This window comes from Clytia hemisphaerica, unplaced genomic scaffold (genome assembly GCF_902728285.1).
Source record: "Clytia hemisphaerica strain Z4C2 unplaced genomic scaffold, Clytia hemisphaerica genome assembly, whole genome shotgun sequence".
NCBI lineage: Eukaryota > Metazoa > Cnidaria > Hydrozoa > Leptothecata > Clytiidae > Clytia > Clytia hemisphaerica.
In genome coordinates this window covers 305,217-328,946 of record NW_027103640.1, presented here as the reverse complement: position 1 = coordinate 328,946, position 23,730 = coordinate 305,217, and the positions used below count along the sequence as shown (strand labels likewise).

At 36.2% G+C, this 23,730-nt stretch overlaps 2 protein-coding genes across 2 annotated transcripts; one reads left to right on the top strand and one right to left on the bottom strand.

Annotated features, from left to right (window-relative positions):
• Positions 1 to 9,981: 9,981 nt before the first annotated feature.
• On the top strand, positions 9,982 to 14,432 carry LOC136802860 (eukaryotic translation initiation factor 4E type 2-like). The gene is made up of 10 exons (XM_067059623.1): positions 9,982 to 10,092; positions 10,323 to 10,386; positions 10,582 to 10,623; positions 10,909 to 11,061; positions 11,425 to 11,529; positions 11,850 to 11,927; positions 12,189 to 12,269; positions 12,599 to 12,654; positions 13,117 to 13,191; positions 14,324 to 14,432. Exons 1-10 carry the CDS (start codon positions 10,070 to 10,072, stop codon positions 14,364 to 14,366), a joined length of 720 nt encoding a protein of 239 aa, XP_066915724.1. The 5' UTR covers positions 9,982 to 10,069; the 3' UTR covers positions 14,367 to 14,432.
• Positions 14,433 to 15,232: 800 nt separating this feature from the next.
• LOC136802863 (uncharacterized) lies at positions 15,233 to 23,590 on the bottom strand. The gene is made up of 3 exons (XM_067059625.1): positions 23,236 to 23,590; positions 16,780 to 16,941; positions 15,233 to 16,016 (listed from the first exon to the last, which is right to left on the bottom strand). The coding sequence occupies exons 1-3, from the start codon at positions 23,546 to 23,548 to the stop codon at positions 15,457 to 15,459; spliced, it is 1,035 nt and encodes a 344-aa protein (XP_066915726.1). The 5' UTR covers positions 23,549 to 23,590; the 3' UTR covers positions 15,233 to 15,456.
• Positions 23,591 to 23,730: the final 140 nt, after the last annotated feature.

The following is a 23,730-nucleotide window of genomic DNA, read 5'->3' as shown; positions in this document are numbered from 1 at the left end:
TCGTATTGGGGGTTCTAGTCTTGAGCCCAAAGCCTACGCAGGATTGCAGCGTTTGGGTAAACGAGACAAAACTCTAAAAAAGCTGGTGTTTTGACGCGCTTCCGTGCTCTCGAAATATCGCGGTTTGAGACGCACTGCTGATCTGATGCACTCTCACATCACATTCTAGCTATCGCCGATTTTTCCCACAAATATTCTTATCGATCGCCTGAGGGCGATTTTAACAGTGTAGATATACAAGTCAAATCTCGTTTTTGAGAAATCGAAAGTAAATCGTGACGTGACCCTGCAAATTGTGCGTCCCCTATTAGTGTACTCTGTTTTTAACACACTTTTTATTACTGTACTAATTTTGAACTTTTTAAATTTTTGCTGAATTTTAATCTAATAAATCTAATTCAGTCGAGGATTATGCCCTAAATAAGAGATATACTCTATAGACCTTTTTTTAAAAAGAACGTCCTGTTGAATAATTATGTCACATACCGTAAGTTGGTCTAATGTCGACATCCGTCTTCTAATTCCGACATCCTTCTTTATAGATAGGAATAAGAAAAAGGTTGAAATCACTGATAGACTAAAGATTTTTCCTCTCGTCGCGCTAATCAAAGTCAATCAGCGATTCCGACCTTCCTCAGTTTCTATTGTTCCTATCTCTAAAGAAGGGTGTCGGAATTAGAAGACGGATGTCGACATTAGACCAACTTACGGTACCACTAGTGAAAAGGGGGCCCTGGCAAAAAGTCATATACTCAAGTTTTAAAGTCCAAGGACCAAGGCTTTTCAACTCGCTGCCAAAACGTCTGAGGGATCTCACTGGGTGCAAGAAATTGAAATTCAAAACTGAGCTGGACAAATATCTTTTTACAGTTCCCGACGAGCCACTCGTGACTGGCTACACTATGATGAGACGAGCTGAAACAAACAGCATCATCAATATGAAAATTTACATCGGTCCTCACAGGATGGATGCGTAAAGATATTACGAAACAAGCTCAAGGTAACTCAAGGTAAGGTATGTACTCCAGCCATAAAAACAATGATAGAGCCATGCATAATTACTGTATCATGCATATTGTAATAATTACGCATGGTTTTATCATTGTTTTTCTGCTGGACTACATAATTATTCAACAGGGTGGCCTCTTTGAAAAAAGGTCTATTTAAGAGAAGGTCTCTTATATCAGTGAGGCTGGAACCTCGATTTTTGAGGATTACGATTTTACCAGCTTTTTAGCGATTTTTGCCTCGCTGACCCAAATCTCGCAACCTCTTTACCTTAAAGGAAGATCGAAATTAAAGTTTTTCAGCGTTCCGAAAAAAACGCAAAGCAAAAGTTTTTTCATCTTAAACTTAACAGGATCGATTCTAAACAACAAAATACATCTTTTTGGTCTTTGGGTTTGTTTCTGACCTTTTTCCTTCAAAGAATAATATCGATCACTTTCATTTTCCCCTCGAGGAGCGTGCGAGAAAAAAATGATTAGCTCGCATTCTCGCGCGGGTGAATAAAGATGAGGCGGCAATCTTGCACTGAGGGTGCTACTTAGTTTCCGCCCTATTTTGCGTCCACAATAGAATGGTCCAAATACGGGGGTATTCCAAAATGATAAACAATGTCGTTTTGTACTAGTAAGTGCTTATGTTCTAAGAGATACAAACAGTATATTGAATATTATTAACTTATTTATTTAAGAATTTTTGAGCCCAAATTTAAATATCTGTTTAAATAAAAAACAAATGATAGCAGTTCTGTTTTTCCTCAAACCCCCGGGTAAAGTTTTTTTGCCGACTTAGCTATTTTACAAATTTCGGAAAAGAACTCCCATAGGAATTCCGATACACAACCCGATTGGTTCATTTCGGAACAGCTTCGGAACCTCTTTCTGAAAATCTCCTAAATAAGGTAATCCTTAACTTGGGTATTCTCTTATTTTTAGGGCATAATCCTAGACTGTAATTTGAAATTGTATAAATTACCCATTTATTTTATTTTTATATCTTTATCTTAGCTATTAAACCTTTTCATTTTTGTATTTTTACGTAGAATTTGTGAGATTAGACATTTTTTTGTCTTATGCAAATATAAAACTAGAACTAGAACTAGAACTAGAAATGTTTGACTCGCTTACCTTTATACAGTGTAGACCTAAAGCTCTAAAACTGTATCCAATAACATGAAAACCAGAATATGATTCTTCAATGGGAATCAAAACTATAAGTGCACTTACAAACATCAATTTGTCAGATCTAACAAAATTAATAACCGCACGCACTGTCATCATTGACAATAAAACAAACGATTTTCTGTCAAGAGCCTTGTAAACATTCCAACAACTTCCATCAAAATGATCTATCACAGCTCAGTCTACCATTTTTAGCGCGATCCGAGGATTGAGCCGAGAACGCTCCGCGAACTCCTGCGCAAGTGAAAAACTTCAATCTGTCAATCATTTTCTCAAGCGAAGAGTACGCAAAGCGATTCTAGCTTTACGATAGTGCCGCTTGTCATCAATGGATAGTATTGTACAGTATTCAATTATCATTATCCCTTTATTTTCATTCCTATAACTTTTGCAAAAAAAAGGAAAAATAGAAAAGTTGTATTTTTTACTGCTCTATTCACATACAGTGTAGCTGGAACCTCGATATTCCAGGATTAGAAAAAGCTATACCTGTTATCTTTTTTCTTTAAAGAATCAACAAGCCATCAACATCAATAAATTCCACACATTTCCTCAGAAACTTTTAAAATCATCTGCCATTATGACTTTCTTGAAGCTGTTCCGAAATGAACCAATCGGGTTGTGTATCGGAATTCCTATGGGGAGTTCTTTTCCGAAATTTGTAAAATAGCTAAGTCGGCAAAAAAACTTTACCCGGGGGTTTGAGGAAAAACAGAACTGCTATCATTTGTTTTTTATTTAACCAGATATTTAAATTTGGGCTCAAAAATTCTTAAATAAATAAGTTAATAATATTCAATATACTGTTTGTATCTCTTAGAAAATAAGCACTTACTAGTACAAAACGACATTGTTTATCATTTTGGAATACCCCCGTATTTGGACCATTCTATTTGTGGACGCAAAATAGGGCGGAAACTAAGTAGCACCCTCAGTGCAAGATTGCCGCCTCATCTTTATTCACCCGCGCGAGAATGCGAGCTAATCATTTTTTTCTCGCACGCTCCTCGAGGGGAAAATGAAAGTGATCGATATTCTTTGAAGGAAAAAGGTCAGAAACAAACCCAAAGACCAAAAAGATGTATTTTGTTGTTTAGAATCGATCCTGTGAAGATGAAAAAACTTTTGCTTTGCGTTTTTTTCGGAACGCTGAAAAACTTTAATTTCGATCTTCCTTTAAGGTAAAGAGGTTGCGAGATTTGGGTCAGCGAGGCAAAAATTGCTAAAAAGCTGGTAAAATCGTAATCCTCAAAAATCGAGGTTCCAGCCTCACTGACATACTGAATTTGAATAATCTTCTATGTGGCGTTTTTTTGCAAACTTAAAAAAACTGATTTTTGTCCCGCCTTTGCGGGACTTTGGCTTAAGTGCTTGAGTGCAGCAAAGGGTACAAAGTCCAAACATGCGTTTCCCGCAATTTTTGTGTGAAGAGTTAGGTCTATACTGTTATAAACTCATTAGTTTCCTTACATTTTGTTTGAATAGGAGAGATTTTAAATTTTTTTCAGGCTATATCCCATCCCTTTCCTCAAAGTGTAACTTTTTTCTCTAGGGTCGACGCTTTACTTTTGCTTTGATCATGTGTTATGTACTGACTAATAATGGCAAAAGTTGCAGATCAAATAAAATGTATAACAGCCTTAAGACTAAGTAGTCTATTGTATTCATCACTTTTCCAGACGATCTCAATCGAACGGAATCGACGATCGAACCAATCGAACCAAATCGAACGCAATCGACCGATTGAAATTCGATTGTCGAACGCAATCGAATCTCAATCGAACGTCAAAATTCTGGGTAATATTCGACTGGTTCGATTGTTGTTCGACAGGTTCGATCGTCGATTCCGCTCGATTGAGATCGCCTGGCTTTATTCTTGCAGCTTCCCAACATCCAAACTCTCAAACATCACAAGCCGAATGAAATTACTTTCGATTTCCCGTAGAAATTATGCGATGAACAATCTGGGGGTCAATGAATCGACGATCGAACGCAATCGAACGCAATCGAACATCAATCGAATCTGAAAATTGCGGTAATATTCGATTGAGATTCGATTGCGTTCGACAATCGAATTTCAATCGGTCGATTGCGTTCGATTTAGTTCCACTGGTTCGATCGTCGATTCCGTTCGATTGAGATCGTCTGGACTTTTGTATTGTTTATGACCATTCCCCTATCATTTTCAATGTTCGTCTCATTTATCCATGTTCATTATGCCACATTATGCTTAGAGCTATTTTAAATTGATTATCTGAATTGATTTACTTACAGTGAAGCTGGAACCTCGATTTTTGAGGCTTACGATTTTACCAGCTTTTTAGCGATTTTTGCCTCGCTTACCCAAATCTCGCAACCTCTTTACCTTATGGTCAGATGGTTATGGAAGATCGAAATTAGAGTTTTTCAGCATTCCGAAAAAAACGCACAGCAGAAATTTTTTCATCTTCACAGGATCGATTCTCAACAACGAAATACATATTTTTGTCTTTGGGTTTGTTTCTGACATTTTTCCTTTAAAGAATATCGATCACTTTCCTTTTCCCCTGGAGCGCGCGAGAAAAAAATGATTAGCTTGCGTTCTCGCGTGGGCAAGTAAAAATGAGGCAACAATCTTGCACTGAGGGTGCTACTTAGTTTCCGCCCTATTCTGCGCCCACAATAGAAATGGTCCAAATACAGGGGCATTCCAAATGATAAACAATGTTGTTCTGTAAGTATTTAATCTTCTGATATATACAAATAGTATATTGAATATTATTAACTTATATTTAAGTATTTTTGAGCGCAAATTTAAATACATGGTTAAATAAAAAGCAAATGATAGCAGTTCTGTTTTTTCCTCAAACCCCCGGAAAAAGTTTTTTTGCCGACTGTTTTACAAATCTTGGAAAAGAACTCCCATCATAGGAATTCGGATACACAACCCGATTGGTTCATTTCGGAACAGCTTCAAGAAAGTCATAATGGCAGATAATTTTGAAAGTTTCTGAGGAAATGTGTGTTAATTTATCGATGTTGATGGCTTGTTGATTCTTTAAAGAAAAAAGATAACAGGTATAGCTTTTTCTAATCCTGGAATATCGAGGTTCCAGCTTCACTGACTTAAAGCGAGACAATAATTTCACAGCTGTTTTAAAACGCATGCGTAAACATTTTGTTTTTTACTACAACGATTTTGATAGTAAAGTAAGTACTTTCTCGAATTGAAATTACATGGCCAACGAATTAGTAGCTTTTTAAGAGGTAAGGTTCACTTGACCATTTTACTCGACTTTATAATTTCGTCTCCCTGCTCTATTCTTGCCCTAATTTATCAGAGACAGATCCACATCGCAGGGTGTAAAGTTATAAGCCATCAACCTTGCCCTTCTACAACTAAACGAGAAAAATGGACAAAGTAAAAATTCTTTTCTTAGTGAACACTACAGAAGGTTCTTTCTCCGATGATTTTGTTGGAAATAAGCGATCGCCAACAGTGTGTTTGAAACACGCTGACCTAGTCTAGGATATAGGTGCTTATCTAGGAATAATTTTTATTCTAAGCTAGGAACATTTTCTTTCTTCTCCAAATTTTTCTTTTCAAAACAAAGTCGCATGTTCAAGTTATGACTAATAGATGTAATAATACAAAGTGGTTTCTTCTTCCAAAAATTTCCACTTTTGGTGGGTGGAAGGGTGGAAAATCTTAGCTTTTGTAAAAAATATCTTAAATAGGAACATTTTAAGGCTCTCTTTACCAAAAAACGGGATTTGATGTGTAAATAGACCATTAATAAGCAGTGGAATCCATTGAGTTTCAAGCCGAAGGCTAGAGGTCAATCTCTTTGGTAGGATTTGAAGCCAACAAATCCTACCAAAGTTGCGCGGCCTTGAGCGACCCGCCTGGTTTTTACACAAATGACAGATTGAAACTAAAATTTACCGCTTAATTTCGGAAAATATATCACTCGAAGACAAAGGAATTGCTAGATTCAATCCGTCATCAAAAATACGGCGCATATTTTAAGGCTTCAATTTTTCTTGCCTGAGAAAGGTTAGAGATTGACCTCTAGCCCTTCGGGCTTGAAACTCAATGGTGGAATCTGCCTGGAAACTTTAAAATGCAATAACTCAATACTGCATTGATGAATCTTTCTGAAATTTGGAACACAGTTAGAAAATACCTAAATGAAAACATAGATAATAATTGACACATGCGACTTTTTTTAGTTTTAGTGTAAAATAAAAATTTCTAAAATATTCTAATCTTAGAATAAAAATTATTCCTAGATAAGTACGTCTATATCCTAGAATATTTGTGAAATCGAAAAATTTGTTCCTATTTAGGCGGTTAGTCCTGACTTCCAGAGAGAAGTTGCTTCCTCCTTCTGCTTGCTGGTGCTTGGTACATTTTGCTTGTTTTCCTCCAATTAGTGTTATTCTTTTACACAGATTGGTTCCCAGACCCGTATAAGTTATGACACAGGAAAATAAAGCCCCAAACTTTTTTAACATAATGAGCGGAAAAATGATCATCTCCATTATTTTACTATAACTGGTTTATTCTCTCGATGCCGTGATGAAAAAGAGGGAAATTTGATGCAAAGGTGTTTTGTTGAATCTTGACAATTTTAAGATTTCGCGGGGATTAATTTTCGCGGATGAGGGATTTCCTGATTTTTCGCAGGGATTTAATTTCTTAATTTCGCGGATTGGGGTACAAATTAAAATTTTTGAAAAGGGTCAAAACATTGAAATAAAATTTTTCCAGGAAAATTAAGAATTTTTTTTTCAAGTATTAAGAGGGTGTTTTGGAATAGGGCGAGGAGATATGTATTACAACTATCAAAAGTTGAATTTGAACTTCCATGGTGCGGAGCTAAATTTTCACAGCCTATTTGGGAAAAAAGCGGAAGAGAAATTCGGGATAAAAAAATTAAATTGAAAATGAATTAGTTTTAGTTTGTCATGTCAATTTAATTTCAAGCCAGTTGGATTACCCTCTTGCATTGAAACAATAAGCGATCACTTTAGATAAAAATTTTTCCAATACCTCTTCCAAGTTTGTAAATTTGTGAAGAAAATTTTGAGGAAAACAATTTTTTGCTAACAAGCATATCGAGGATTCAACCTTTTTCGAGGGGTGCGTGCCCTCATGTAGAAAAAAAAAAAAAAACGATAAAAATAGAAATTTTGTAGATTGCAAAACAAATTCAAATTTTTCGCGGAAACTAATTTTTGTGGATGGGCCTTTTTCAAATTTCCAATGGGACTTATTTTTGCGGATGACATCCAAATCCGCGAAATCCACGAAAATTAATCCCCGCGAAAATTTATCCCATTAAAGTATTTTTCCTTTTTTTTGCAAAAGATCTTGGAATGCAAATAAGGTATATATATCGATATTTGAATACTATCCATTGATGATCTGCGGCACTATAGTAAAGCTAGAATTGCTTCACGCACTCTTTGCTTGAGAAAAGATTGACAGATTGAAGTTTTTCACTCGCGCGGGAGCTTGCAGGCGTTCTGCGAGCATTCTCGGCTCAATCCTTAGACCGCATTAAAAATGGTAGACTGAGCTGTGATAGGTCATTTCGATGGAAGTTGTTGGAATGTTTACAAGGCTCTTGGCAGAAAATTGTTTATTTTATTGTCAATGATGACAGTGCAGTTATTAATTTTGTTAGATCTGACAAATTGATATTTGTAAGTACACTCCATAGTATTGATTCCCATTGAAGAATCGTATTCTGGTTTTCATGTCATTAGATGCTGTTTTAGAGCTTTATAGCTAGCCTGCCTGGATTTTTCCGGATGTGCGTCCAGGCGGCATTTTTCATTGAAGCCTTTTTTGCAATCTCGGTCCTCTAATTCAAGTAAAAAGTCATCTAAAATAACTTGAATCATTTCATTTACTTTCTTTCTTTTTTCAGTGTTGACTTTGGTGAGAAAATGAGTTTGAGCTAAAAGGTCTGTCAAGGAAGGATGATGGCTGTTGTGTGCTAGAAAAATTTAACAACCTTCCACCTCCATGCACGCATTATAAATGTTAGACAACAAAACTGCCTTGTCGATCTTTATTGATGCCGGCCCCTAACAACCTTTCTTATGCCCACGACAAAGGAAACAACGCCAATAGGAGATACCAGCGTATTGTGATAAAGTTGTTAAGTGAATTCTAGCTGCATAACTCTGCTGTGTGTTTTTCGACGGATTCCAAGAATCATTCCAAGAGGAAATCACACACTGGATAAACACTCACATGTGTGTAATGTCAGGACCAAAATATTGTCGAAAAAATCTGATTTGATATTGAATGAAGCTCAAAAACATCAAAAAATTTAAAAAATTAACAATAGATACAATTAATTTACAACTTTAATCAAAATCATAACTATAAACAAAGTTAGCATACAGTTCTTTAATTTTATTCAATGTTGAGCGCCTGATTTCCACCCGGAGCAGTGTGGGCGCATAGGCAGAAAAGGGGCGTTTTCAACCTTTAAATTTTTACCCCCCGGAGATCGTCCGAACGGAGTCCGGGTGGTTTCCAGGTGTTTTTGACAATCTATTTATTTTTTCCGCCCGAAAAAATCCGGGCGTCACCGGGAGTCCTCCTACCCTATATCGGTTGGAATGACGCTAAACGTGGGAACAATCGATATGTGAGTGGCCCCTAACTTGCATCAGTGGAGGAAAACTTGCATAGCCATCAAATGACTGACCAAACAAAGCAACAAAATTTCAAAACAAATATGCAGCTCCGCTCGGAGCTCTTCTCTACCATTTTTGTTTTGATTTAACTTTGTATTTTAATGACCAGACAGGTCATTCATTTGAGGGCTATGGATGTTACGGTATCAGATAGGGTCAGGGTTGGAGCTCGAAACCATATCTTGTTAGATCGGGTAACTTGCAAGGACCCTCCTGGTGCTCCGGGAACTTCAGGAGTTTTCCAGAGCAGCTAAAAAAACACTATTTTTCTCTCCGGAAAGTTCCCAAGCTTTTCCGGTGTTTTCGGAGCAAGTGAAGTGATTTTTAACGCGTTCTAAAAAAATGTTTCATGGCAGTTAGCAGTATGGCATTTTACCTGGATCGGGGGACGTCTCCTGATCGAACTACGTCACTTGTTCTGGGTACACTCGTCGCTCAATCAACAATGGTGTAGTCCAACCGAGCCATGGTTTTCTATCACTTTTACTCTTTCCTGTTTCTGCCCGCTGTGAAAACTTTTGGGTCGATGAAATCTGCATGAAGGTAATCTAAAAAATTTGCTGTTGAATGAGTGTCAAACTAAAATTTTCACTGTGCGGTTCTCAAGTTATGAAATTACCTTGATACAATAATCTTGAAATGTGCTTTACATTTGAACTAGGTAGGTATTGAGTGGAAAATCAGCTTTTCATTGAATTTACAGCTTAGACCAGCCCATTATCTAAGTTGTTTTTCACTTGCCAATTTTGACCTCCCACCCAGCAGGGGTCCCTACAACTTAGTACAATGACCTGTACAATACTATTTTTGACATACCTGATTTCTGGTCTGTTTGTTAAAAGTTGTCAAGGTAGCATTATCTGCAATATTATAAAACTTGTCATTTTAATTGTTGACTTGAAGGATCAAAGCCACCCCAACGATCCTTGGTCAATATTTTTTGTGTTGAGATTTTTGCTCCAGAACAAGGTTTTCCCCTGATACGAAAAAAAAATTCAAATTTTTGCTAAACTTTGTAATTAGAGACTCACCAGTGAAATTAGGAATTTAACTTGTTTCAGATATAGTAAAAACTTGGAAAAAATTCATTATATAAAGAATTATAATTTTTAATTTTCTTTCAGCAAAAAATAACATTATTAAATCAGATTTATTAACAAAAGAGACTTAAACTTACAAATAAAATGGCATCCAATAAATTTGAAGCGTGAGTAATTGATTCTTTTGAAGAATCCAGTCATTATATATTACATAATTAGAAAAACCGTATGATTTCTGACGATTGACTATTTTCGAATTCAAGAAAATTTGAATTTATGAAGGATTTTTTTTAACAGTAAAATAGGAATCCAGAATATTTTGAGATTAATTTGATTGGCTTCTTTTTTCTTTCATTGATAACAAAATGTGTAATTCATTTCTGATTTTTTTTACCAGACTGGCACGTGAAGATAGTAACGATAGTAGCAGCAAATCTGATGAAGGGGAAGAAAATGGGGAGGTATGTTTGTTAAAAAAAATTAAAGTATGACAATCGCTGGTTTAGAAACTTGCATTCAGAATCCTGGGGGGTTTTAATGATAAGCAGGGGTGTGTACGCGGAGGAAAAAATAGAAAATGGAAGGGTCATTAAAAAAGTTTTTTCTTTCCCGTGTGCAAGAATTTCTTTGGAATTTATACTTTTATATTTTTTTAGATCGGGTCAGATGATTCTGGCTCAAAAGAAGACCACAATAAAGTGAGTACATGGCTTTATGCGGTTCATTTGGTTGATATTCACTAAAAAAAAGAATGAAAAATAATCTATTTTTCTTCCTGGAAACTATATAATCCTGTATGGAGTCTTGCATAGACTCTCATAGGAGTAAAATACACCGATTTTAAGGCCACCCTATAAATAAAAGTATCTATTAAAGCCAAACAACAAAGTTTTTGGAATTGGTAGTTGGCAATGTGTAAAAAAGAAATTAGATACTTGATATTCATTACTCCTCACATTGCTCTAACTCTCTCTTTCTTTTAGTTCGTTTTCCCAGACGAGCCGTTCGTAGAGAAAGGGGAGCACAAATTGCAATACTGTTATTGTTTATGGTTCTCACGCAAAAATCCTGGCAAACAACAACTTACTCAACAGAAATATGAAGACAGCATCAAGCTGATCGGTGCTTTCTCTTCCGTAAGCTTAAAATAATTCTTTAAACATAAAGACATGGACTTGCTGCCTATTAAGCAATATTTCCAGTGTTGTATACCTTTTTGCTTTAGGGGAAAAATAGCCAGGATTTGTCTTTATTGTTAAAATTTTGCCAAAAATTGTGTCACCAACTTGCTCAAGTTAAAAATAACTCGTGGGCTTTCAGTTAGGGAAAATCCAAGGTTCCCTAAAAATAGTCAATCAATTTAGTCATTTCAAGTTAAAAGGTATCTAATTGCGGTTAAAGTGCAATAAGACACCAGAAAATCATGAGGCATGGTTGATGACAAAGCCATGCAGAAGACCTGGAAGTAGTCCATTGTATGCTAAGTTTTTATTTTCTAGGTGGAACAATTTTGGGCATATTACTCGTTCATGGTCCGACCAGGAGAATTGACAGGACACAGTGATATTCATTTATTTAAACATGGCATAAGACCAATGTGGGAGGTATGTATATAGGCAATGAACCATCCCATCGAGTAGTCTAGCATACTAGACGTCTAATAATTCAGACTCAACGCAAAAAAAAAATAAAAATTATAACGAACAAGTTTTAGTATTTCATCCTGTTACGGTTTTTGTATTATTACATTACACCAATATAACGGTATTACACAGATTAAAGACGGCTCCATGTTTCTAGGGAGTATTAGACCTTTCGAATCTCAATCGTTTTTACCCTGTACACATTTTGGGAGCGATTTATTTTGTTCGGAAAATATAAAGTAACATGTATTTCTAAATGAGTATATTCTTTATAATAATAGGACAAAGCAAACAAGAACGGTGGCAAGTGGATTGTGCGATTGAAAAAAGGACTTGCTTCTAGATGTTGGGAAAATCTTGTGAGTCACCTGTTTCTTTTTCATTTTTATAAACATAACTAATAAGTAAATCTAGACTCAAAATCAACTAACTAAACAATGGTCCTAGGCAGAACATTGCTGAGCGGGTAGACATTTGCTTATGAAAATAGATATTTATTTTAGAATTTTATCCCTTATTATATCGATCTCGTAAAGGATCTGAAGTAATATTATCACTTATTCTCTTATTTTTTCAACGATTGTCATTGTTTAAAACCATTTATAATTTTCTTCCTATAGATATTAGCGATGTTGGGCGAACAATTTATGGTTGGTCCAGAAGTTTGTGGAGCTGTTGTATCTTTACGCTACCAGGTTGACGAATAATTCCTTTACTCTGAAAATTTAATTAAGTTACCATAACTCGATCACGCACTTGAGTGATGCAATGGGCTTAAAACGCCATGTTAATATTAAGACCGATAAATTGTTGGAGTTTTAGAGGTTCGAGTCTTGGAGATTTTGTTGTATTAAAATCTTGTATTTTACTATACTCCTCATTTTACCTCGAACTTTACTTTCACCTGAAATAATATCTCAAAAGATTTGCAAATAATACAAAAATAATGCATATTTTCATAACAATCTTTGATGCAAAGTAATAATATCTCAATAAATTTGCAAATAATACAAAAATAATGTCATGAACGATTTATTCGATATGGAATCGTAATGCAAGTGATCAAGCCACTACTACTAGAATAAGGTATCATGCTTCATTCTTAAACTTTTTTGATTATATTCCACTCCTAAATATCTTTTTAACGAGCACAAAACTGTCATCCAATTCGCTATCAAAAGTCATAACTTTTTTATCTCTGCTTCAAATTATTTTGAGACAGACTTAAGGATCTCTAAAGTAAGTAAGTCTGCGACCGCAGATACCAAATGACCGAAGTGTCCTCTTTCGATAGCTATCTACCCGAAGGTAGGGGAGGGCGCCACTCTTTCTCCCTGGATTTCTCCATTACTCTTGATCCTTCTCTTAATTGCTGAGCATCAAGCAGAGAGGTATCAATACCATTTTGAGAATCTTTGGTATGAGCTGGCTGGGGGTTGAACCCACAACCTTACGAATCGTAGCCAGATGCTTTACCACTGCACCACGGTTCGCTAACTCTATAAGCTTTGCATCGCTTCTCAACAATTTGTTCCTTTCCATTTACAGGGATACATTACGGAGAGTATTGAACCTTCCTCAAAATACCATCATGGAGTACAAAGCCCACATGGCTAGCTTGACGTAAGCATTTTCTTTAATTTGTTCCTCGCGTACTTCACTTCCGTACATTTTAAACACCCTTGTTATCTGTTTACAGGGTGGACATCAGAAATATGCTAAGCCAATTAAGCAATTAGTATCATACTTCTGTATAGCATCAATTCTCCCGAATATCTCTTTGTTATTTGTGATATGTGCCAAATCTTCACCGTAGAATGGTTATTTACTAACAAACTCCACTGGTGATTGTCTTTAGACACGCTCGTGATTCAGTCTCTAAAATAACCTATTCATCAATAATCTCCTAAAATAGAATTTACATCCTTCTGATTTCTGGCAACTGAAAAAGTCCTTTGGCAAATTGAGTTAGAAAAAGGTTGCCACCATGGATATTTTTAATGCCCGTACTACTGTACTCTATCGATAACTCCATTAAAAAAAATCACTGCAGTGTCACTTGTTTTTCAAATTTACTGTATATGCACATGACTGTATGTTTTCACAATACGTTCATGCATGTGGATTGGAGGATGAATTCTCCATGGGTTCCAAAAAAAGACATAAAAATTGCCATTGTCCATTGGGGGTAAATCTGCGATATCCAGGGGTAAATTTTGGCAATTGAAAAAGTCCTTTGGCAAATTGAGTTAGAAAAGTTTTTTTATGAGATTCCCAAAAGATCAAACTTAAAAAGTTTCTTAGGATTTTATTTCTAACCGAGTTGTTTTTCCCCAATTTACAGATAACTGAAAAAATCACATTTAAATTTACTTTTTTATCGATATTTTTACAGAATTTAGGATTTAAAGAGTTAAAGTCAATTCCAAAAAAAATCCCAAGACATTTTTTTAGTTCAATCTATTGGGAACATAGTATCGAAATTATTTTTTCAAAATTCAAAAGCTATGGGTGACTTTAACTTCTTTGAAGTAGGTAAGGTTAAAATTCTTAAGATTTTAATTATATCCTGCCCAGTTTTTTAAATTCAGCTGAAACTTTTACCATTAGAAAGAGAATATTAATGGCTTTCAGAAAATATATACTTTTGATATATAAAGATTTGTTGTTCTAAAGATATGATCAATTAAAGAGAATGTGTCAAGAAAGGTGAACACATACCTTAACAATCACGAGATATCTTTCTTTCTTTCAGGGACCACTCGAGCTATCGAAACACGAATGTTTTCATTAGGTGATCGAACTTGTATTTTTTATCTTGTCAGAAAAATATATACATTACTTGGTTATTTCAAGTCCAGCAATTCAATATTATTTTATTTTTCCATTGTACTTATAACCATATCTAGGCTCAGATATAGCAAAAGTTTAAGCGCGTATGCTAAATAAGTATTACCCAGTGCCTACGAAAAATGTATTTTGCGATTTTAGCTGTTTTTTGCTGGGATTTTATGCATTTTCTAAAGTTTTGCTTAGGATATAATAATACTCATGGATTTGTTTTGCTGTCTATTTATTCAATTTACTTGATCCTTACTCTTAGGTGCCAAATAAACGGGGGGGGGTTGGAAAGGGGGGTTCAAATCAAATAAACGGGGGGGCCTAATTACCAGGGGGTTGGAAAATGGACTTTTAAAAACCCTAAAAAGGGTCAAAATAGACTAAATTTAGGCTTTTTAGAGTAAAACAAGAAAATTTCCTTTTGGGAGCTGGGATTTTTTTCAAAATTTAATAAACGGGGGGGTCCTAATAACGCCCGGGGGAGTTGGAAAAAAATCAAAAAATTAACAAGCGGGGGGGGGGGCGTTTATTTGGCACCTAAGAGTAAACTCATAAAATGAATAACTATAACTAATAAGGCATTGACTCCCCAACCTCGTTCCCTGCGTATTACTAGCTTATTGATGGCGCTAGATTGTCGCTAAATAAAGGCTGGGAATCATGTTGCGCTCTTCCTTATCTAATTAGCCCGGGGTCCACTTAAAGCTTTTTTTACAGACTGGATGGCGCGATTAAGTCGCCCGGTATTATATGGTAATATGCTTTTGCTTACGCCAGATTTTAGTTGATTTTGGAAGGTAAAAACAATATGAAGTAATATTTTTATTTGAGAATAAGGGATTGCAAATCTGTTAATCGTGTTTGTTTCTCATTTTCGATTATATCTTTCAACTCCAAGTAGTTTTATTGTTATTTGGATTTTTAATTTTTTTCAAAATGCTCCTAGTGTAGACTTAGACTCAGACTCACTGGACTCAGCGTCATAAAAAATTATGTTTATACTAAGCTATATGTTGTGCGGTCTATATTACACAAATAATCTATCCGTCATCGAATGAAGTATTTCCATTCTCCGCTATTCAAAGTTCCATCATCGTCACAATATAACTTCGGAGTTGAATTCATTCCCACCTTATAAACATAAGAGGGTGGTGTTTTAGAGTCACTTATGTACACTAGATTTTTGTATAATTTCATGGGCTGAGTTTTAATGGTGCCATGACCCCATTTCCCGCTTTGAAATCGCCACTCGTGAACATGTGAAGTTAGGTAGGAAGTGTCACCAGGTAAGGTATCAAAAGAGTCGGCACCATCTGGTAGCTCGGTTGCCGTAACATCAGAAAAGTATTCAAGGATTTGGTCTCCGATTGCATTATCTCGAGATTCGATGTGGAAAGTTCGTCCAACGGATGGTTTGGAGCAATAAACACGCAGTTGTCTAGCTCCTGTTGAGTTGACGAGATCTCGGAGACCTTGAGCTGAGAGAGCATAGTTTTCTCCCGAAAGTAAGCGATCGGAAAGTTCACCTGGCGTGTCCACTTGGATTGACGATAAAGAGAAGCTTTGTTGATTGATTTGACGAATGTTTGCGATTTGCGTCCAGCCACCTGTTAAAACATTTAGAAATATACTTGAAATCAAACTATGTTGTCAATAAAAGCTGAATAGTTTGATTAGGATTTTCTGAAAAAGAAGTATCCTTTTATTAAAAACCTGCAATGTAAAAACGGGGTCTTCAAACTCTTATAGTATGCATATAACATATAATTTACAAAACAGGTCGTGGTACTCTCAGGTGCCTAACAAACGGTGTGGTCGAAATAAACGGAGGTTTGGAAAAATCTTCAAATTTTAATTAACAGGGGGACCTAATTACCGCGGGGGTTGGAAATTATATCTCTAAATACCTTTCAAAAATCAGAACTTGGCTATTTATTCAGAGAAAAATATGGGACTCATCTTTTGACAACTGAAAATATTTTCAAAAATTAATAAGCAAAGGGTCCTAATCAGGTATGGGGGGTGGGAAATATCGAAAAATTAACAAGTTGGGGGAGGTGTTCATTACATATTGTGTACCAAATTTCATCAAAAAAGACCAACTATATCAGAAGTTAAGGCGTGGTACAGGAACCCCCTCCTTAAAGTTCTGAACCACCCCTAAAAGCCTACGATAGGGTTAAAAAATTGTGAAAGAAACGCAATTCTTAAGCTTTTAAGTTATCCCTCTTATGCTGAAAAATATTTGTCGGACTGTTTTTTGAATCATAACTTATCCCTCTCTATTATACTGATTTGTCACCTGGAGTTATTATTTGTTTGAAAGAAGAGTTTAGCAAAATGACACAACTAACAAAAAAACAAGCTAACCTTGACCTTGCGTCATGTCACAGTAAACAAAAACTTCGGTTCCGTTGAAATTGATGTTATATTCTTGAGATGGAAGGCTCGGATATTTTTGCAACAGTTCATAACAACTTCTTTCTTCTGGAAGTGAGGTAACAGGCTTCACTTCTGCAGGGCTCGGCTGGTCTATTGATCGAAGTTAAAGAGTACTTTACTTCATTGTTATCAACTTTTCTACAAGCTGATATATTTGGCAAACCTGATTCTTAATAGGATTGATATACATTAATTAAGTGAAAGTTTCTTTCCCTAAATAGTTTTATTATTATAAATATTTACAAGCTAGGCACACAGTGAGTCTCTAAGCGAAGTAGAATCTACATTTAAAAAGAGCTTTCATTGTCAATTTGTTAAACCTGGGTTTGTGGATCTTTTGTTATTGCAAAATCTTGAGTTCAAGAAATTGTACACTCACTTTCTGTAATTCGAAATGAAATATTGGTGCCCTCAGCTGGAAAGTGGTTTAAATTACTCTCTGTAATTCGAATCTTTCTCTAATCCAAAGGAAATTTTTGATCCCACGAAGACTGAATTAGAGAGAGAGAGTCATTCAACTGTATATTGCGCTATTTTGTGTGTGGTAAAAAAAGATGAATTGAAAGGCAATCTTCGTGATCGTGATGAGGGAGGGGTGTGTTAATATGGACACCATCCAACATCATTAGACCCCACATTGAATAAAACGTTACGAAACTAAAATTTACCGAAAGCAAGTTTCATGTGCGTGAAACACAAAGAGTACGCTGTGATTGAAATTTGAGCTCCTTGAGAAAATTATCAGCTTAAAAATAAAAAGCACTAATTACGGTTTAAAAAGCGAAAGTAATCTTGTTGCAAAAACGTAGGTTTGTCTTAATCAAGAAAGCTCTTTATTATTGAATCATTATATCGGTAATTGCTTTTTGGCACAAATTAAATCAACTATTTTTACGTGCATCGAAACAGTACTAATTACTTCGCTAAGCAGGTATAAAACGAGCACACTCCAGTCAGTTATTTCATTCTGAAGTTTAAGAAGTCAGTGCTAACAATGAATCTTCGAAGTTCTTCGATTATTGCTTCACTAGTAGTCCTGGTGATTCAGTTGGAATTGATCCAAGGTTACTGCACACCAAAAAACAAATATTGCTGGCCATCGGAAAATGTCTGGCAACGTCGTCTTGGTAGCTGTTTAGATGGAAATCTTCATAAATTTAATCCAACCGTACTTTTACGATGTCAAAATATAAACAGTTCAATGGTGCTTGGTGAATCTGCAAATGGTGCATGTATGCAGATTCCAGAATGCTCAAAAAGATTTTGTCTGGCTGACCAACCTTCCAATCTCCCATCATACAGTGTTGAAGCAAAAACAACAAGAGATGTTGTTCGTGCTTTCAAATTTGCCAACAGATTCAATATTGCAGTCACCGTGAAAACGACCGGTCATTCTTTCTCTGGATCAAGTTTCGGACGCGATACTTTAATGATCTGGATGAGAAACTTTCAAAAATTTGGCGATATTTCAACCACTTTCGAAGATTCCTGTCACGTGAAGTACCCAGCATCCATCAAAATTGGCGGAGGTCAAATTTGGTCCGAAATCTACAGTAAAATTGCCGGTACCGAGTACAACATTATGGGAGCTTTGGCACCAGTTGTTTCTGCAGCAGGTGGCTGGCTACAAGGGAGTGGTTTATCTCCTTTATCTCGTCAACATGGTCTTGGTGTTGACAATGTGATCAGCTTCAAAGTGGTTCAACCAAATGGATGTGTTGTCACAGCTGATGCATGTCGAAACAAAGATTTATTTTGGGCGTTACGTGGTGGAGGAGGCGGTACTTTTGGCGTGGTTGTATCAACACAATATCGTCTCTTACCCAAGAAGCCAATCACTTTTCTTGCACTTGGACTTTCTCCAATCCAAATTCCTTTTGAACAATATTTGAGAATAGTGCACAGGTTTATGGACTTTTGGACGGTGAAATCGGCGATACTTGACAACCGATGGGGTGGTTTATGGAACGGTACTTCGCTTGCATTGTTCTTTGAAGGAGATCGAAAGGAAGCTGAAGCTACACTGATTAACGACCTCTTCGCCTGGAGGAGTCAATTCAACGAAGCCTTTCACCAGAACATCTTCACACTGCTACAAGACTTTCCTGGGGTTTCAGAAGCCAGCATAGCTCTCGCACAGTTCTTTCAGCTCGATAATACAGCAATTGCTTCTTCTACAAAGGATATTGGCAATCGTTTGATTCCAAAGAAATGGATCAAAGAGAACCCACAAGCAGCTGCAGGAATCCTCAAACGTCTCTTTAAAGAGACTCTTCAAACTGGAAAATTCGTGTCTAGTTATATCTTAGGTGGTGCTGTAAGCAACGTTCTCATCAGAAGGCGTCAGTCCAAATAAGAGAAGCCTTTGGATGATTGAAACTTTCGATGACAGCTTTTTAAAGATTATCGATCAACTGGTGCCAGGACTAGGATCAGGCTACAACCATGGCAGCAAAACGGAATCTGATTGGCGCAAAAAGTTTTGGGATTCGAATCTTTCTCGATTACAAAGATTGAAAAGAAGGTTTGACCGTTGCAACCGTTTAAATTGCTGGCATTGTATTGGGTACAAAGGAACTGAGTTTTAAATGATTGAAAAACTATTGGTTTTGCATGTTTGAAAATATGAAACTATCAAATCTTTGTAACTTTTATTGTAGTTGTTTGCTTTTTTGCTTAAAAGGCAATTTTTGTATATACCAACTATTTTTAACAATTTCTTTTAATTAATCGAGACGTTATGTAAAGATCATTTTACCTTTTTAAGATAATTAGGAAAGGTTTTTTAATTGCATTGATGATAAATTAGATCCGTAAAATTTACCTGTTATCATTTTTTACTGCAATCTTTAACAGTAACTGGACAGTCCTGTTGAAAAAAACTTTTGAGTCTTTTGTCGGTTTTTTTTTTCTCTTTTTTCCTTTAATATTTAACTTATAACTTCTCTTCTCTTCTCTCTCTCTGAGCCTATACGAAAGCAGCACAAAGTTTTGGGGATTTTTTAATACCAAAAAGTCACTTCTTCTGTTTTTACTTGTATTTTAGAAAATTTTGAATAAAATTTAGAAAACTAAAAAAATCACTAGCCTATGAATTAGGAAATTTGACGGTCAATAATCAGTCGAAATAAAGTAGTAGTAGTAAAATAAGATTCCAGAAACTCAAATATAAATCCATATAAATCTTTCAATAGTTTTTCAATCATTTAAATCTCAGTTCCTTTATACCCAATACAATGCCAGCAATTCAAACGGTCGCAACGGTCAAACCTCCTTTTCAATCTTTGTAATCGAGAAAGATTCGAATCCCAAAACTTTTTGCGCCAATCGGGCTCCGTTTTGCTGCCATGGTTGTAGCCTGATCCTAGTCCTGGAAATTCTCGATCGATAATTTTCAGGAGAGGGTCTCCATAAGTTCCAATCTGCCAGAGCGCTTCTCGAATTTTCGGACTGACAGCAGTAGCTTTATGAGGAACTTCACTGATAACTCCACCTAAGATATAATTTGAAGTGATTGCTCCAGTCTCCAGTGTGGTTTGGAAAAGAGCTTTCAAAAGATCAGCAGCTTTTGTGGGATTCTTTTCAATCCATTTCTTTGGGATTAAACGATTTGCTATATCCCGCGTAAACGTGGCTCCTTCGGTATTATCGAGTTGAAGGAACTGACCAAGTATGACATTCGCTTCTGAAATACCAGGGAAATCTTGCACTACGATGAAGATATTATTATGGTAGGCTTTGTCGAACTTATTCTTCCAAGCATTGAGCTCTTCAATGAGGGTGCAATTTGCTTCGTTCCGTTCTCCTTCGAAAAGTAATTGCAGTGAGGTGCCGTTCCATAATCCACCCCTCGGTTGTCAAGCGTTGTTGATTTTACAGCCCAAAAATCCATAAAACTATGTGCCATATGGAGGAAAACTTTAAAAGGAATTCCAACGGGAGATAAAAAGAATGCGAGAAAAGTAATAGGCTTCTTGGGTAAGAGACGATATTGTGTTGATACAACCACGCCAAAAGTGCCGCCTCCTCCACCACGTAACGCCCAAAACAAATCTTTGTTTCGACATGCATCAGCTGTGACAACACATCCATTTGGTTGAACCACTTTGAAGCTGATCACATTGTCAACACCAAGACCATGTTGACGAGATAAAGGAGATAAACCACTCCCTTGTAACCAGCCACCTGCTGCAGAAACAACTGGTGCCAAAGCTCCCATAATGTTGTACTCGGTACCGGCAATTTTACTGTAGATTTCGGACCAAATTTGACCTCCGCCAATTTTGATGGATGCTGGGTACTTCACGTGGCAGGAATCTTCGAAAGTTGTGGAAATATCGCTGAATCTTTTAAAGTTTCTCATCCAGATCATTAAAGTATCGCGTCCGAAACTTGATCCAGAGAAAGAATGCCTCGTTTCACGGGACTGCAATATGACTTGTTGGCAATTTGAGCACGAACAACATTCTTGTTGTTTTTGCTTCAACCTGTATGATGGAGATGGGGTTGTCGGCCAAAACGCTTTTTGAGCATTCGGACTGCAAAGCGCATTGCAGATTCCCAACAACATTGACTGTTTATATTTCGACTGTAAGTAAGTTGATCAAATTTATGAAATCCTCTAAACTGCTACCAAGACAAAGTTGCAGACATTTTCTGATGGCCGCAAATTTGTTTTGGGTGCGTAACCTTGGATCAATTCCAATGAATCCGGGCCACGAGCACAATTCACTTGACGCGTATTCTCTTCCAAAAGCTTTTAAGCATGTTTTGAAAGTAACTTGTAGCGCTGTTAATTTAACTTTTTACCTGAAAAGCACTATGATTATGATTATTTTGGACTCTGAAACAAGTGTTTCCTTTCCCAACATCATGCATTGGAAAAAGCTCTTGCCTTTAGACGTCGTACGCCGTCAAAGCTTTCCTGACATGCTATTATTCATTTCTTGTTTGAAATTTACTTGTGCGAAGCATATTTTCCTCAAGTTACAAAAATTGTTCTCGCGATATTTTGTAGGTCTAAGTATTTGAATTGAATGGATTCGAGTGGCCTTATAGATTTTTACGGGAAGACATCAGCGAAAATTGACTAGCCATCAATTTCGCAAAAGTATTTTTTTTTGAAAAAAAACTGAACAAAGTGTAGTTAGGACGTCATTAGGGGGGGGTATTTGCTGTTTTCCTAGTTTCGACACCACGCTTTATAGCTAACACAAAAACTCTACTGTTCTGCTTAAGAGGAACCCTTTTTTGACAAAAGTATAATTACATTTTTATTGAGGGAGTACAAATCAGATATAAATCAAATTATGAATTGTTGGTATAATTAAAAATGAGACAAACTCGAAACCTTTATGCGTCGTTTCTTTTAGATTCTGGCAGCACTCGCGAAACGATTGTACCTACGCCCATCCGTGGAGTCGAAAGTTGTGAAATTTGCTCTTGGTTCGAGATTAGAAGTGATAGAGGTGCACCCAATTCGTATTAGTTTTTTTATAAAAAAGCATTGAAAAATAAAGCAAAACATAATTTTAGAAAAGAGAGAAATCACCCTCCATTTTACTGGTTTTAATGATGAATGAAATCAATCCTTTAAAAGAGGTTTGGTTCACGTTCGAATGACAAATTTCTCGATCCAAATCTTTGTATCAGATGAGGTGGAGTTTTTATAAGATACTTTAATAATTGTTCATTTGAACTAATAAAAATGACGCGTTCTTTAGAAAATATAACAAAATTGTTTTATTACTGGTTAACAACCAACCAAATCAAATAACAGCTAAAAACTCAACCTCGTCCCCTTTGTATTTCATTCCACGAGAGCACAACCACAAACAGAATGTTCTCTGATCCATTCCCTCACAGAAATCGCCCAACAACTTCCTCCCGTACGCATCAATGCATCAATTTATGAACACTAATGCCACGTGCTGTGTACCAGAAAATGCAGACACTCCCCTGTTGAGAAGGTCCATCCGTCTGTGACTATAAAAGGTGTAACCCCCTAGAATTCCAGGCGATTTCAGGTTTAAACCCCTCTGGAATTCTGAATTTTAGTAGGATTTAAAAAGCTACACCCTCATGGAATTCCAGTTATTTTTACAGATTTTTGCACCCTATGGAATTCTGCCACTTATCAAATCTTACCCCCTTGGAACGGAAATAGACCTCCTCAACAGGGGGTATACGGTTTTTTTCTGGAAAAGCCCAATCTACCCTAGCTATTCATAGCAATTGAAAAGCGGGTGTTCCCCTAAAATGGAATCAACTTAAAAGCTATCTGGCGAAGGAGTAATGGAATTTCTAGGAAATACTCCATTTCATCACGGCATCATTTATATCAAATAAATAATGATTGTTAATTATATGACTTACTAAACTAACCTTTTAGTATTTGGAGTGTATTCCATGTATTGTATCCGTGTGATTTTTGTGTCGAATTCACAGTCTGTAAAATACATTTTCGATTCTCTTCATCATATAGAACCGTTTGACAGATGGTTTTTTGTCTTGAGCATCTCAAGGCACATTGAATTCGACTGATGGATGTTATCACTTCTGTGTCGTTATGGAGAAGGTCAGTTTCAGGTAATGTTTTGCCATCCACATGCTGATAAAAATCTGCTCTGCAGCAGGTTAGTTCAAGTGATGAGAAACTAAGAATTACAAAGAGCAGTGTTAAGGTTATATTTAACATTTCAAGAACTACATAATACTTTCTCTTGAGTGTGAGGACCCAATTTCATTTGAAGATTGGAGAAATAGAAAAAACAGTTCATTTTCACTACATAATTAAATTAAGAAGTGATCGTTGAAATTTGAGAATGCCTTTTTATTGGTTTTCAAAAATGATAAATTAGAATTTCTACGTGAAAAGTT

Coding starts and splice junctions, on each gene's coding strand:
- LOC136802860 (XM_067059623.1), top strand. CDS start 10,070: ATGGCATCCAATAAATTTGAAGC. Junction 10,624..10,908: donor CAAAAGAAGACCACAATAAA/GTGAGTACATGG, acceptor TCTTTCTTTTAG/TTCGTTTTCCCAGACGAGCC. Junction 11,530..11,849: donor GCATAAGACCAATGTGGGAG/GTATGTATATAG, acceptor TTATAATAATAG/GACAAAGCAAACAAGAACGG.
- LOC136802863 (XM_067059625.1), bottom strand. CDS start 23,548: ATGTTAAATATAACCTTAACACTGCTCTTTGTAATTCTTAGTTTCTCA. Junction 16,942..23,235: donor TACACTCCAAATACTAAAAG/GTTAGTTTAGTA, acceptor TTCGATCAATAG/ACCAGCCGAGCCCTGCAGAA. Junction 16,017..16,779: donor TGACATGACGCAAGGTCAAG/GTTAGCTTGTTT, acceptor ATGTTTTAACAG/GTGGCTGGACGCAAATCGCA.